The following is a 16,921-nucleotide window of genomic DNA, read 5'->3' on the forward strand; positions in this document are numbered from 1 at the left end:
CTGCTACTTGTTATCTCTGTCAGCTCAGGAGAGGCCCTTTTACTCTCCAAGCCTTGGTTTCTTGATTTATAACATCTCGTAGGCTTGCTTGAGCAGTAATCATCTGTGGAAAGAGGTGAACAGAGTGCCTGAGACACACAGTATAGGTAGCTTTGCTGCCACCTTTGGGTGTGCAGAAGTGAAAGGGCAGTGTGCCTGCACAGTCCCCCGTCAGGTCTCCCTCTGGCACTCCTCTCCCTCATGCCCCACAGAGCTGGCCACTCTTCTCCCTTCAGCCGCACTGTTCTGTGTGTTTACATCACTGTATTGACCGGTTTGGCCAGCCTCCTTCCCTCCTTGTCTCTCCCTAGCCCTTTTTGGTTGCACTTATATGTAACTAATTTTATAGACTATCTTTTAAAGAAAAGAAACCTGTCTTGTTCTTTTTTGTATCCTCTATACCGAGTATCATGGCTAATACGTAACAGGAGCTTATTAAAAACTTGCAAAGTAAATACATGAATGAAAGTCATAAACCATAAATGCTGAATTACCAGTTTTTATCAGCAAAAAAAAGAGCAATTATATAGATCATCCAAAATAGCAGACATTCCAGATAGATTGCTTTGGAACAGAATTATATCATGTTTTATGACATTTAACTTTTTATTTAAAATATTTATTAATATACTTATGTGCTAGGTACATTGCTGGACACTAGAAACAAACTTATGTGCTCACTATGTTAGGTTAAAATGGAAGCACATGGTGGCTGTCCTCAGTGAGCTTACAGAAGGAACAAACTAGAAGTAATGTGTAGAAAATGAATCACTAAAGTAATCCCTTAGATTGAAATTGCCCTGTAGAAAAGTAAGAGAGATGCTTAATAAGATTTGAGATGTCCAGAAGACCACTTGGAAGTAGCAGGAGCTAGGGAGGTTTTCCAGAATTGGGCTGACACTAATGATATCAGTGAAAGCTGAATCATGCCTTCCTTGCCTTATGAGTTCTTCGAAGAGATTTGGACATTCTGCAGGCCTTTACAGAAAGTTTTAAGCTGAGAAGTGACATAAGTAGATCTGTGTCTTTGAAAGAACCCTGGCAACATTCTGAGTGCACAAGACTGGAGAAAGACATAGCGCTAAGGAGATGGTCATTGTCTTCCAATAATGGTACATGAGAGACATGCTTACAAACACCAAACAGAAGGAACAGCTTGCCAGAATATGCTGTTCAGGCTGATAGCTCTGTCGGACATAGATGATCTGGGGCTGCCTAAGTTTCCTAGCAAGTAGAATTGTTACTCTTCTTCATAATAAGAAAATAGTCACTCAGTTCACATTGACTGCAACTTTATTTTCGGTAAGTGTTATCTGTGTATGACTGATGATCATCTGGTGGTAATGGGCCCTGATACTTGTTTACCACTGCTGGGACTGGGCTTAGACAAGACTCTACCACTGAGCTACATCTGCAGGCCTCCTAATTTTTAAGTGACATTTTCTCCCTACTCTTGTTTTATTAAGGGAGCTTCTTTTTTAAAGTGTTTAGATTCCTTCGCATAATATTTTTGATATATTTGTTTTACATATTATAAATTCCTTAAATAAATCCCATCTTTTATACATTCTTTATCCCTCTGTTTTTGTCTCCTGTTTCCTGCTTACCTTAGCGTTGAGAACATATCAATCAGTAAGAGATGGTTATTTTAAATTTCTCCATTTGTATTATATTTAGAAACGTATACATGTAGTCCCTCATTTTGCATTCTAAGTACTTCTTCATTTCCTTATATAACATATTACCATGTCTTCTTTATAGTCTTTCTGGCTTAAATTCAGAAATCAAACTGTAAAACTTTCTCTGCATTACCCTGGAGCATTCCTTTTAATAGACATTTCCCTAATGTACAAAAGAAATCGATTCTGCACAGTTGATTAGTTAATGTAGTATGGTCACCCTATATCATTTTCAAGAGCCTCTTGTAGTTCCCTTTCAGAACCTGCTAGTTCATGAAGGTAAGAAGAAATCAAGGAATGAGAATACATTTACTAATGTCTAATTACTATTCTGAACCTGTCAGGAATTTCCCGTATCACCTTTGAGACATGTTTCAGTTATATTTATGTTGAAGTAAAGTAGGAAAGTCACTATGTACCAGATTAAGCTAGGATTATCCCTCCCCTCCCCATCCCTTTTTACAGTGCTGTCACCATTGATTCTTTCCCTCACATACATTTCATAACTGAGTTGGACACATTTCCCACTCGTTGACTCCACCTATGAACTTGTCTTTCAGTGAGCTAAAAAAAGGAACTTGTCTCCGGTTTGCTGGCAGTGGAAATGAAGAGAATCGAAACAATGCATATCCTCACAAGGCGGGTTTTGCTCAACCCTCAGGTCTCTCTTTGGCCTCTGAAGATCCCTGGAACTGCCTGTTCGTAGCAGATAGTGAGAGTAGCACTGTGAGAACTGTCTCCCTGAAGGATGGAGCAGTGAAGCACCTCATTGGAGGAGAAAGAGACCCCATGGTAAAGAAACTCACTTTTACCGTGTGCCCAGACTCTGACCATGCTAGCACTTTTCCCAAATTGCAAGATGTTATGATGAAGTCTAGGAGAGATCATTCTTGGCCTATTCATGCATTAAATGGAAGTCTAATAGAAGGAAATGTGAATATAAAGAAACACAAAGCCATCTTAAAAAAGTAATCGTACTCTACTTGTTCATGTATAAATGATAAGTCCTCAGGGAAAAAGAAAGGATAAAATACTCATCACTAGAGCGCAAAGGAGTATCTATTTTATGTATTTGGCAGTGGGTTGGAGACTTGACTTGTTCCTGACGATGTGCCAGAACTGTTGAGTAAAATGACAACTCACCAAAAATTAGTGCAGACTCAAAATTCTATAATTTATTACTCTGCATCCAGTATGCACCCATTTATACGAAAATCAAACCTTTCCCCTTGAATTTGAATAGCACATTCAAGTATTTTAATTTTCACTGTATAATGTAACAATGCACTACGGAAATTTGAGTAATTATTGTTTCTTTCTCTTTAAAAAAATAAAAGAATTTGTTTGCTTTTGGTGATGTTGATGGAGTAGGCATTGATGCAAAGCTTCAACACCCACTTGGAGTAGCGTGGGACAAGAAGAGGAATTTGCTTTACGTGGCAGACTCCTATAATCACAAGGTGGGTCTATGGAACAATGTAATGTGGTATTCAAACACTGAAATACCTGAATGCCTCATGTAGGTTTTATTCTAAAATATAGAGCACCAACAGCTAGTGCCAACCGTGTACCTTTTGTACTCTGTTCCTCTTGGTCCTTTCTTTGTCAGGAGGTTCTGATATGTCTGAACTGGGAAGCACTAAACCAACTCCAATAGCTATAAGCTAAAGCTGTGAACTGCCTGTCACATATTCAGGAAATATGGACTAGGCAAGTAGCAGGGACAGTGTTATTTACTAAAAGATGAACAGTTTGAGCTGTCGCATAGTTGTTTGCCTGACAGCAGATAATTCCATTGTCAGCAGTGTTTCTGTTTTTGTGTGTTTGGTTGTTGTGGTTTTCATTGCATATTGCCTTTTTATAAAAATCAGTGATAATAAATTCAATACTTTGTGATGAGAGACCATACATTTAACTTACTGAGATGTAACTGACAATCATTAAGTTTAATAAAGGTACAGATGCTCAGGCAATGCTCTAAGATGAAAGCTCAGTTGTGCAAGTATGTTCTTCACAACTATGTTGTGAAGATAAACAAAATTTATTCATTTTTATTTCAGTGATAAATTCATTCAGTATCACTTCTAGAAAACAACTAGGCAGTTTACAGTTTATGTCTTAGACTATCAGACTGTAAGTTGAATGTTTGACTTTTCAAGAAAACAGTAAATTTCTACTGTTTTTCTAAGATCTATTGAGAATGCTAATGGCAGTCAGGATTCACACACACACACACACACACACACACACAACTTGTTTTTATTTTTTTGATACTGCACTCTTCCATAATACAAATGAGCTTTGTCTTCAACTATGTAAATATTTTTCCTTCTTCAGATTAAAGTTGTGGATCCAAAAACAAAAAACTGTACAACATTAGCAGGGACTGGAAACACAAATAATGTTACTAGTTCCAGTTTTACTGAGTCAACTTTTAATGAACCAGGAGGCTTGTGTGTTGGAGAAAATGGCCGATTATTATATGTCGCAGACACCAACAATCATCAGATTAAAGTGATGGATTTAGAAACAAAAACAATTTCTGTGGTAAGTTATCTTAAAGCATGTAATATATGGGATGTGCATTTTGTGTGTGTGTGTGTGTGTGTGTGTGTGTGTGTGTGTGTGTGTGTGTTTTGGTACTAGGGATCAAACTCACGAACTCAGACAAGCCCTTATACCACTGAGCCAAATCCTCGGCCCCAGGGGTATGCTTTTGATGATGATACAAAAGGCTGTAACACTGACAGACACATTTGGTCAGACCGTCTCTGGTGATGAGATTGGCAGGGTAGTAAGTGAATGCCTCCATTGACTTGTTTTGCTTTGTTTTGTTTTGATAACTAAACCAATAGGCCTGTTTTGAGGCTATACTAATTCTTGACATAAAAGTTCTATGTGTGCTGAAATTTTGAGAAAAAGATACTGGAAGGTGGAGAGAATTTGATGGACCTTTAAGAACAAAGGGAGAGGGATCTAGATCTGGTTTTAAAAGTATAGATACACTAACACAACAACACTTCATACATACATATACCATGTGGATTGGGTTTGTTTTATTCAGTGATCCTTAGAATATTGTATAATTTTTGTTTTGAATGGTGAATCTATTATCAAATAATCTTTCAGAGAAATAGTTAGAACCTGTATTTCTCAAGACATTAAAGATTGGGAGAAAATCAAGTTACAGTCAACTTTTAACAATATGGACAGGGTCTCTAGAATTTTTAGTGAGAAATGTGGATTATAAATTACCTCTTGATGTATCACATTGACCTGAAGAAAATGCAAGGTTTTTTTCTAAAATTCTAATAATTTGTAAGACATGTTTTAAAGTTAAAAAAAAAAAAAAACAAATACCGGATTGCCATTGAAAGAGTCATCTCTCTTCATTAGATCTCTCATCTAATGTGTGAATATGTCAAATAACAAACTTGGCAGTGAAAATTATGAGTATTTATACTATATCTACTACTTTTCAATTCATACAATTTCTATTTCCTATCATCTATAAAAATACTAAACAGGTTAATGTCATCTCCTACGTAAGTGTTGCTAATCTTTTTGCTAAGGTGAACTGTTTTTCTGTACCCATTAATTAGACTAGAATAGCAATTGGTTTCATTGATACAGAACTTTTTTTTCTCTTGAGGTCTGAAAATAAGTTCTCTTACTTAAAAGTGTGCTTTAATAACAGATGGTCTCATTTCCTAGCTGCCCATCTTCAAATCTGAAAACGCTGTGGTAGATGGCCCATTGCTCCTAGAAAAACCAAAAATAGTGCCCAAACTGCCTAGATCTGCCCCAACCATCAGGCTTTCTCCAGTGACTGTTTGTCCTGGTCAGACTCTCCAGTTCAAACTCAGACTGGACCTTCCACCAGGATCGAAGCTAACTGACGGAGTGCCCAGTTGCTGGTTTCTGGCTGCTGAAGGTATGCACATAATCTTATAAATGCAAATATTTAATAAATTCTTGATGTCTAATAATTTCTCTTTGTGATATGTGGGCAAGATTTAAGGTAGATTGTAAGAAAGATTAATCCAAATCTAACTCTACTTCCGCAGTTTTCTGTAGTCTTCAAAATTTGTGCCTCCCTTTATTAGAGAACAGTGTAACTCACTGAAAAGTTTCTCTGCATACGGAGTTGCCTCTGTCTCTTCCCAAACCTTGTTCTTCATTTTGTTTCCAAGAAGAACCTCCCAAGTTAAAAAATGAGAAAAAGAAAACTGAAGTGGAGCTGCCTTCATACTTTTCCGTAGCTCTTCCTTCTAGTCACCTTTATGCCGTCCGGTTTTCCAGCATTGTAACCTAGCGGACAGTGATTGTGCACTGAAGTGAGGTCCAGAACTCTGACGTGCAGCTTTTTATCTCAGATGATCCTCTCTAGGAGTGTCTCCCCTGCTGTCTCACATGTTCTCACTCAGTCTTCCATTTCCTCTTCCCCTCCTCTCTCATGGCCTCTCATACACTGTTTTTGTAAACTACCCAAATCCTGACTGCCTGCCTTCTTACCTTCATATATTCTCAGGGCAGAAGCCACTGGCCTGCAACTGTCAATTCAGTATCCAAACCAAAAGGACAAACAGATCTTGGTAGAGTACCAGGCCGACTTCTGGTTCGGGTTTGAGAGACTCGCTTGTCAGTAACTGACTGAGCCTGTGAGGAGTCCACTCCTCTGGCTCTTCGCAAGGAAGAGAGCTGACCATGCCGTACTTAGGCCGCTGTGACTGGCTTTGTGGACAGGAGAGTACTGAATCCTTGGCCATTGCATTGGTTTTTAAAATAGTTATTGACAAATTAATATTTTAAGTTCTGCTTTGTTAAAATGCTCAAATCGGTTAATAATAAGTCTTTGGGATATAAAATGCCAAACAGTATTTAAGTGAAGTAGGCCACAGAGGCAATACTGAGCTATTTAATTTCATTTGTCCAAGGTGCTGGCTTTTTTTTTTTTTTTTTAAATATTCAGGCAAGTAAGCTTTTCAGGCATGACTTTTAATAATTCTAATAGTTTTGAAAATTACTTTATAGAGTATATTTGTGAATTAACCAATAAAGGAAATTTTCTCTTTTTGGTGGTTAGTTAGAGGCAGATATTCTTAAGGTAGTTAGACTGTGAAAGTTTTAAGCCAAAACAAGCATCATGAAAAATAACTAGCATACTGTAATTTCACAAATCCTAAATGTAATATATATGAAACATAGCTAAACAAATTTTAAGTTCTCTAATAAAATCAAGAATTGTGTAAAATACTTTGCTGTCCAGAAATAAGCAAAGAAAGCCAAGAGTTGTTGAGAGAATTCGTTAAGATTTAAAAGTTTATACATAAAAGCTCTGTACTTAACTCTTCAGAGTATTATCTTCCACCTTCTGATATCCCTGAGTTGTCATAGTTTTCTCAAGTTGATTTTTCAGCAGAATATTAGAAGCAGTGTAATGGAGGAGCTATGGAGCGGACTGATGGAGGCAGGTGGTCTGAGTCCTCCTAATTAGAAAAGAGAGAGGCCCACCTGCTCCTACTCAATGGATGGTCCAGTTTTTATACAAAAGCCCTGAGTCACTGAGAAGTCGTGAGATCAGGGTCAGCGTATTTTCTTTTGGTGGCAGGAGAGCACTTACGGTATTACTCAAATCTGGATGCTGGTGCCTGCCACCCTCTACATCCGAATGTCCACATGATTCTGTGCCTCCTGAACAGGCACAAAGGTTCCTTCAGGAAGAAGGCTCAAGGTGAATAGAGACAGTCAAAAAGTTTGAAAATTGTTGGTGGCTTGTTAGACATTTTTTGGATAGATATTTAAGTCTGCATGTTTAAGTCTATGTAGAATTGCATATATTAAGTTGAGGTAGATAAAATCTCTTAGTTTCTACTGTTTAACTCAGGTTATATGCAGTGGTATCATTGTGTAAAGAAATGGCTTATCCAATCAGTAAAAATAATCTATCTCACATATCCTATGTTTATTTATAGTTTATTAGATTTTATTTTTAACTTTGAGGAGTAAGAATTTAGAGCCATATTTGCAATATTTTGTATGATATCAATAAAAATAAATTCATGATTTATTTTACAACTTTTGAAACAGTAATCATAATAATTAGATATAGTGGTCATATCTTATTCATATTGATGTAGTTCCCACAAATTATAATACCTGGAACCTAGAGATTTAATAAATGTTTGTTGACTGAATAGATACTTTCTCCTTAGATTTTTTCCAGTTTCCTATTTGTCTTCTTATGTAGTGTTAATCATTTGCTTTTTGATTTTCTAGGCAATGAGTGGCTTCTTCAAGGACAGATACCATCTGGAGACATAGAGAATATTTCCAACCAACCGACAATTTTGCTTCAAATTCCTGGCAACTGCTTGTCACTTGAAGTAGTTCTGTCTATCCGTGTGTTTCTTTATTACTGCAGTGCAGACAGCAGTGCTTGCATGATGCACGGCATTTTGTTCAGTCAGCCTTTGCAGATATCAGACACACAGGCAGGTGCCATAGCTCCTGTAGAGCTCAAGCATGTGTTTTAGCAAGTTAGCTGGCAGCTGCTTGCTGTGTCCCCCTGTCCTTCAACTACCTTGGCTATAGTTTAGGAAAAAAACTTTATTTCTGCCTCTGGATCCTAAGTTGCTCAGTTGTTCTAGCAATTTAACTTAAAATAAAGCTCTGTTCCATATTTACTTTTTATTATAAAGAAATTTCTTCATTCTAGTTGTGTTAGCTAAATCATTGACCAGCATTTAAACCATGACAGTATAGTCTACAGTGCTATTAGGATCTGTCTCTCTAGTCAACACTGGAGTGGAAAGCACTGTCTAAGAGAATTTGCAGTGAATACTTAGAGTAGTACCAGGCATCTTAACTGACTTTTTAAAACCTTTTTTAATAGCAGTCAGCATATTCAGATATGTAAAGTTCACAGTAACTTTATACATACCTAAGCTCCAGTTCACATTTGTATAAGGACACCTGCAATTCAAGGCATAAGGTCTGTTTTAAACCCAAAAAAAAAAAAAGTGTTTTCATTGCAGTAGAAACTTAAAAGAGTATATGAGGGCTACACATAATCTTTATTTTCGTCTGTGATATTGTCAGTTGAGATATTTTTAAAAGAGAGTTTCTATCTATTTTATTATAAAATTACTTGTTGTTTTAACGTACTACTACTAATGCCTTATAACTTTGTATAGAAAAAGCTGAACATAGAATATGTAAGGGGATGCAAACCCTCTCCTATAACTGGTTTGTGGTGACGGTAGTGTATTCGTGATGAGTGGTTGTTTTTTTTTAATGAACACTTTCGTGTCAGATAATAGTAGAGTCCCCAGAAATAATATAGCTTTCAAGGAGAAAGGACTTAGGACACAATACTACCTATGATAACAAATTATTGTGACAGTTGAATAAATAGACATATATGTTATTTTGGAAATTTATATTTCACTTATAAGCATTAAATGCAGATTTCTGGGTTTTTTTAGGACGATGCTATATTCAGAATTTAAATTATGATCATTCATGGTGATGTTTTTAAAATTGGATTTTATCCTTCAAATTGAAATTTTCAATGTAAAATCCTTTATATAGATAGCAGGTATAGTGTATTTTAATATACGACTCATTTGTTAGGACTAAAACGTGCAATAATTTTTTTGCTGTGTTCTTTATTTGTTGTTTGTTTTCCTAACCCAAAGGAAACAGTCATTGAATATTAGTGGGTTTGTAAAACTTATTATAATTTGTCTTTTGAGCCAGTGAGCGTCTCCTTGAGTTGCCCCAGCTGGGTTTGCACTTGGGATCCACTTGCCTTAGCCTCGCCCAGTGCTGGGGTCACACACATGCACCACCACTCCCAGTTTGTAAGTTATCTTTATAGCTATTTAAAAGCCTAATCTTGTTTTTCTTAAGACTGATTTAATATGTTTTTAATTTAATCAGCATGTAAGATTTTTAAAACATCAGGTGAACCATGTTTATTTATTTAATATTTATAGACAATGTAAGATAACATGCTTCCTCTCTTTCAGAAACAATGGTAAATTTAAAGTGTAATCTTAGACACCATTGTCTGTCCATTTCTGTATACTTTTTTGAAGTACAGTTTCAAAAAGGAAACATTTGCTTGTCTTATTTATAGGGTTAGCAAAATCTCTGAAGTAAGAGTGTAGATCATGACTGATTTAATTAGCAGCCTGCTAAGGCTATTTTTAAAAAGAAATATAAATGTAAAATGGAAAGGAATCCTATTTAAAATTATACATCGTTACCTCATAAACCTACTCCCTCTACACCAACCAAAATAATACTGTTCTATAATAAAATGATGATAACATTGATATTCTCTCTTGTGAAGAATAGACCTTAGTTATTTTTTAATCTCCTTTGACATTTTACTTCTCATTTCCAGTTGGACAGGATAAGAATATTTTGGCCCAGTCATTTCCTTTTTGAGGATATAAACAGTTCATAGTCTAACAGAAGAATATATAGTTTTAACATACTGATACAGAAATAATTGATAATTTATCTTTCACTGTAACACACAGACATGATTATGTTTTCATATATATTATGATTGTTTTCATATACATTACAATCCAAAACTACTTTAGTATCCATTAATTTTCCCTTGTCTGCGTTAGTTTTAGATTAGTTGTAAACTAATACTTCTCTTGATTTAGTAAACATTCTTATCCACAGCCAGTTTGCATTTTTTATATTAAAATATTATTTATAATGAATTAGTCTGATTTTTAATAAACCACATAAAGCAAGTGCTTAGAATTTATGACCAATATAAACTTCTTACATAAGGGGAAGCACTAGAAAGTTTATTTTAAAAGCTTCTTGATCCATGTCTGCCTTCTGTTCTCTGTAAGGACTTCTTAATGTTTTTTACTTTTGCTTTTCTTGCTGCATAAATTGTATCCAGTGATAGTTTAAAGAATAAGATTAAAATATCAGCAAGGTGGCATTAAACAAATTTTAGCATAATACCCAAAATCATTGCCCTAAATCATTTTATTTTGTCTCTGTTTTTTCGTCCTCTATCATATCAATTCACAAACAGTAAGTTTTTGAAAAACTTATACTCAGGATTGCCATGATTTCCGTAAAGAGTTTTGTTTATCCCTTTCTCAAGCAAATATTTATATTTAACCTATTCACAAGAGAAAGTCTTGCACGTTAATCACCCTTAACTGTAACTGTAAGCACCATGATTATGAAAAACAAATTTTTCCATAACTGTCCTAATAATGTATTTAAATATAGTATTACTAAGCCTTCAAAAGGCTATAAATTTTAGCAGAGCCAAACAGAGATTAACACGTGAATGAGTTTATGTGTATATATTTATATATGCTCTGTGTGCATGTATGTATACACATAAAAAAAATCAAGAAATACATATATTTCTTTTATTGCCAGCCTACTTTTGAGCTAATGCCACTGAGGTAAATCACTGTTTTGCTTTGCTTATATTCCCAAAATTAGAAAATTTGGAAAGATAACACCTACCTATAATATATTAATTTTGTATCTATTCAAAATTTATTAATTGTATATACCAATATAAAGGCTTTATAATGAACAGTCATTAGGGCTTGGAGGTATAGGTATAGGTCAGTGGTAGAATGTATTTTTAACCATTTATAAGGCCCTGAATTCCTCAAAACCCTCCTTCAAATCATCAAAAACTAAATGTCATAGTGCATAATTACATAAAATTATTTGCAGAGGGAGTATGTATTAATGGTTCTGGATGATAAGACTTTGGATGTTTTTAATGCTTTTATATTTTTTTCAATGATGAGCATTTTCTAAAACTAGAGGAAAAAATTATAAAATGTTTTTTAACAATTTAAAATTAAATCAAAAACACCAACATGGTAATTTTCCTGAAGTCACTTTTATTACCAATCGGAATATATTTTGGAGTTGAGATCTGCCAGTTTCCTTTATTCAGTTTGTTTTGGTAAATCTAGAAATTATGCCTTTTTTTTTCTTCCAGGGTTTTGTAACACAATGTCATGAGTAAGAGCATGTGCTTTGTGGCTTTGTGGTCACAGCTTCTAATCCTATAAAATAGGGCTGGTGCCTCATAGAGTTGCTGTGAGTATTTAATGAAGTATTATTCACCTAGCATTTAGCATTTAGTATACAGCTACTGAACAGCTTAATTAATAGTGGTAATAACTTGTGACCACAGTCACATGGCTTGACATTTTCTTTGCAACTGCAATTTCTAAAAGAAAACATTTCTCTATCAAGTATTTAATATGTTAGTATATTCTCTATTAGAGTTAAGGTTTAAGAAGAGATACTTTTATAATAAAACACAATGCTATTTTGTAGACAATATCGTAAAGAAGCGTACCTACAGTTACATAAAATTTTAAAAAGGTCTACAGCTGTGAGTAATAGACTGGCTTGCGTCCAGATAACACACTTATCCACCCTTACACCACACACCTACAACTTGTGCTCAACAGCTCGCACCCAAATAGAATCTTAACCAAAAAGCTTCACTGCGATGGCGCTTTGACATGCACGGCCTCAGCTGAGATTCCAAATGGCCTTGTAATCCAGACAACTGGCCATTGTGTCCATTGTCGCAGTGAGAACCCGGCTTTATGGTGTGGGTAGCAGGGCTGAAGACCAGAGAGCTCCCATTGAGCCAGTGCCCAGAGCAGGCCTGGAGGCAGCAGATACTTGATGCTACAGGTGCGAGAAGTGAAGGTCAGGGCTTCCATTCAGGCATTTCCCGGGTCTGCTACCAAGTAGGGTGTGGACACAGACTATAAAGGAAGAATCCTACTGTGGACATTTTAGGCCTTCGAATACAGGACTAATACGAGGACTAGCTGTGTTCACTGAGTTCTTGTTTGCCAGGACTTCTCGGAGTGCCTTGTGTGTGTTAACTCATTTACTCTTCAGCACAGCCTGTGAGGAAGGTGCCACGTTTCCTTAGTTGACTGATGAAGCTGGAACAGAGCAGGAGGTGGTGCAGAGCCTGTTTCGTGAGTCTGCTCACCCACCTGTGCACTGCCTGTCAAAGAGGCCTTTTTTTTAACATAAATCTTTTATAGTTTTATGTAGTAACTTGAGAAAGCCCAAAAGTTCTAGTAATTACTGTTTCTGAAATTTAAATCCACTACTTTTCATTATATATTCTTATTTGAGCCTGAACATTGTCTGTATAATTATTTCCCAAAAGGTTTTGTGTACCACTCTTAGTTTCAGACATACAGTTTTCTAGCAGGTGGACCTAAGAAAGGAATTCCTGTCTTCCAGCAGTGCTGTTTCGGGGTGGTCTTCAGATGGCAGTTGACACTTAGTCATAAAGAATAACTGAATTCTAAGTGCAAGACTGCCCCAAATCCTGAGTTTATTCCATTTAAGAAAATCTTGTTTGACTAACTAAAGCAAGCAAGAGAAGTAAAAAGTCTGCTTTCTTCCAGCATAAATAATGCTGGTATGTAGACCACCCCACCGGAAAGTTTTTGCCAGGGTCAACCTATTATTTCAGTATTAGATAAAGGAATGAAGTAAAATGTTGCATAGCAATGAGCAGTTATGATCAGAATGATCAAATGTAAACATACATACAGAATGTAAACATCTTTTTATTGTTAAATAGTTTGCCAGTTAGGTGGTAATGTACAGTAAGCAATTTATCAATTTTGTTATAAAATCCTTAGGAAATGCACTTAAGAAATTGATGGTGGTGTCACACTTTAATCAACCAAAATTCCTTTTTCCACCTGTGGTACATAGTTTAAATAAACTATGCATAAAGATAAGTAAATAAATAAAAGATTTAGCACTAGTCACTGTTTCATCCTGCATAATTCAAAGTTTGCTTTTCTTCCATATCTTTGCAATAAGGTAGCATAAATAATATTAAAAGCTAGAGACATGAATAATCTACCTATTACGTGTTCCATGACTGATGAACGTTGGCTTTGCATGTAGTGAATCTACATCTGAGACTGGCTGCTGGCTTTCCAGTGGCCAGTCTGACTGCAGAAAGCCGGGGAAATAAGCTAGCTCTCAGCATTCCTGATGCAACCCTTCTGTTTTGAGCGTGCCGATTTTTTGGTTTAATCACTGTAGAGTTGAGGAGTTAAGGCCCTTGTGGAATGTTTGCCTACTTATAGTTACTCATCGTTTGCTGTGTCCTCTGGCATGTCACTCCAAGTGCAGGATATTTCTTTTCTGCTGGAAGCCTCGGAGTAAAAGCATCACAGGCATTTCCAAACATACTCCCACCTAGCCATGCTGGGAACTGATGGTGCTTATGCCGCCGTAAGCTGTTAGCCATCCTCAAACCCTCTAAACGGGTTGCCATCCCTGACATCGCTCGTATGTTAAAAAGCCCTCCACAAGTGAGCACGACAGCCTTATGAGTTTGTTCCTCTTTAAGCAGCAGCTTAAAGGCCTGGTCAGAAAATAGTTAAGCAGATTGTGAGATTTTCTTTTTAAATGTTGAAAATTTAAAGAGTAGTATGAGCAAACATAATTTACTCCCTTTCAGTTCTCATATTCTTGGTTACATATTTCCATATGAAATAAAAGGAAAAGAACTATACTGACAAGGAGGGAAGAATATCAGCCTGCTGATTTAAATATGGCCAGTTTAAATAGGGTCTTTGTTACTTTTTACCAACTTTGTGCTAGGTTTATGAGAAATATATATTGAGGTAAACAGGACCGAACATTAGTTGATAAATTACACTAATGAATAGTAAAAACAGGCCAGTTCCTGACTGCCGTGTAACTTCTGTCGTCAGCATTTGTGGTCATTGCCCTTGGTCCCATCAGAAACACTAGCCAGTTTTTGTTTATGTGGAGGTGAAAGATACTGTTCGTGAATGCTTGTGATGTTTATCTTAGCAGTTTACCTGCAGAAGTAAACCAGCACTTCCACTCCACACCTCAGGCTTCCGGTCTTTAATGAGTAATACTTTCTCTAAAAGTTTCACTGAATTAAGTAAGTAACCATTCGTAATGGAAGAACGATTTTGTAGTGGTGGATTTTTTTTTTCCTGGGATTCCTGATATCTCAGTTTTCAAAGAAGGGGAACAATATCCTGTGTGGATTCAAATTAGTTTTTCTCTACTTTGAGGTATAACATCCTAACTATGTTTTGCAAAGTCTAATACTTTTTAAAAGGTTAAAAACCTCTTGCTAGGGTATATTGAGAGCCAGTTTATAGATCTTGTTATTGCTGTCCCAACTTCACATGTGAGTTGTAGAATCAAAGTTTGCTGTGCAAATGAGATTTGTATATATTTATTACTGCTTCAAATTATAACATTTCATACATCAAATTGTAGAGATGCAGACTCTTCCTGATTTTTTGTGTGGATAACTTGTGACTTTATTTCTGAAACTCAGGTTTGTCTGTGCTGACTTCATACCTGCATTCCAAAGGCTTGATTATATTTATTTTCTTCATTGATTAAAAATTCAATGAAAATTAATTTGAAAGTCAAATACTGATATTTCTAGACATGATCTAATTCTAAAAGAATCCACTTGTGTATTTTTAAGTGTTTAATGTAGCTAGATTAATATATTTTTATATAACGTTTTCTATACTCATTTTGAGACTGTGTTCTATGGTGTTTTCCAGGTGCATGTGTTAACTGTTTGGAATGAGAATACCGTGCCTTCACCAACTCTAAAACCATGTAATACATGTGATATCATAGGAAGCACGGGTGTGTTTATACTGTACATGGAAACTTGATGCGCCTTTCCTAAAGCTTTGTACTTTTTCCCATGAAATAGATTAAATATTTTCTCTCTAAAGGCATGTTTCTGTTTCAATACTTTCTCATTTAAATATTTTGTGAGGTGATTTTACCAAAGAAACCCATAAGTCACGCTTTATTTGAACTTTTGGGAAAATAAGGAACTTAATAGTTTTTTTAATTGTAATTAATTCAATAATCAAAAAATGTAATCACAGGCAGGCATGGTGACTCACGCCTGTAATCCTAGCACTTGAGAGGCTGAGGAAGGAGGATATTTGAGAGTTTGGTACTAGCCTGGGCTACAAAGTGAGCTCAAGGCCAGCTTGAACTGCAAAGCAAGACCCTGTCTCAAAAAGACAAAAAATAATAATAATCACTATAAAAAATTTAATATATTGGGAAATGGTGATCTGTTCAGTAAATAGTATTGGGAAACTTTGAGAACAACAACAAAAAGTAGATCTGCTTGACAAAGTACACACAAAAATTTGAAAGGAATTAATAACAACAACATATAATTAGAAAAATGCCAGAAGAAGATAAAGGAGAAAAGTCTGTTGGTGAGGATGGCATTCCTGAGAATGACCTAAAACCTAAAAGCAGTGATTGGAAAGATTGACATGTATGTCCAGGTAAAATTTTTAAGCATCTGTAACAAAAGAATAAAAGTCAAAATTAAAATGTTTTTAAGATACAAAATAGAAACAATTAATGGGAATACTGGCAACATGTGAAGAGCCCCTATGAACCAATGAGAAAAATAGTGTACTTGGAAAGTTAGCAAAGGACCTGAGGAGGCGAATCCTAGAAGAGATACAGTAAAGATGTTCAGCCCCTGTAAAGAGATACAAATGTATTCGTTTACCTAACTGAGCAAGCTGTTCTGTGGTCTTTTCTAGGTACAGTGATGAATGGAGTAGACAAGGTGCCTGTCCTAGATCTTGTAGTTGAGAGGAAAGAAATGAATGCGTAAACCAACGTCACTGTAGCAAGGTTCACAGAGTAGCCCAGGCGTCACACTTGTATCTGAATGGTGAGAAGACCCCATCCTGCATGCAGCTATGGGAAGTGCAGAGAACATGTAGGCCACTGTTTCTAAAGAGGATCTACCGGTTACATGCAGCAGGCAGTGTGTGAGAGCTAGGGAGTCCACGTTCTCTCCATCGCTGTACTGTTAGACACTTCAGTTTCTGCTGTTCAAACATATTAATTCTGTATTGATTTCTTATAACCATTATTGGAACTGAAGTTTATGTTACTGATCATATATTTACATTTGTAGAAGTTGATTCAGTAGAATATTTGGCATATGTGCACAAAGAAGAGTATCCATTGTAACCGTGAAAAACTGAAAGCAGCCTTAATGTCCACCAGTAGGGAAATAACAATGCAGTCATGCAGTGGATGCAGGGCAGCCACTGTACAGTACAAAG

The 16,921-nt window shown here is 36.0% G+C and overlaps 1 protein-coding gene across 2 annotated transcripts in view; it reads left to right on the top strand.

Moving 5' to 3' along the window:
• The window catches only part of Nhlrc2 (NHL repeat containing 2), a 58,110-nt gene extending 42,567 nt beyond the window's left edge, over window positions 1-15,543 (top strand). The window contains exons 7-12 of one of the 2 annotated variants that reach the window (XR_010046238.1): window positions 2,279-2,510; window positions 3,056-3,178; window positions 4,056-4,265; window positions 5,433-5,652; window positions 7,998-9,583; window positions 11,737-15,543. Coding sequence is in view for 1 of the 2 variants with exons in the window: in XM_003475049.5 (XP_003475097.2) it covers window positions 2,279-2,510; window positions 3,056-3,178; window positions 4,056-4,265; window positions 5,433-5,652; window positions 7,998-8,254 (1,042 nt within the window). In the remaining variant the exon portion in view is untranslated. Of the gene's footprint in view, window positions 1-2,278; window positions 2,511-3,055; window positions 3,179-4,055; window positions 4,266-5,432; window positions 5,653-7,997 lie in introns of both variants that reach the window. The other variant, XM_003475049.5, reaches the window with a different exon arrangement.
• Window positions 15,544-16,921: the final 1,378 nt, after the last annotated feature.

Source organism: Cavia porcellus, unplaced genomic scaffold, assembly GCF_034190915.1.
Source record: "Cavia porcellus strain 051 isolate PalLab524CR breed Dunkin Hartley unplaced genomic scaffold, mCavPor4.1 scaffold_2, whole genome shotgun sequence".
Taxonomy (NCBI): Eukaryota; Metazoa; Chordata; class Mammalia; order Rodentia; family Caviidae; genus Cavia; species Cavia porcellus.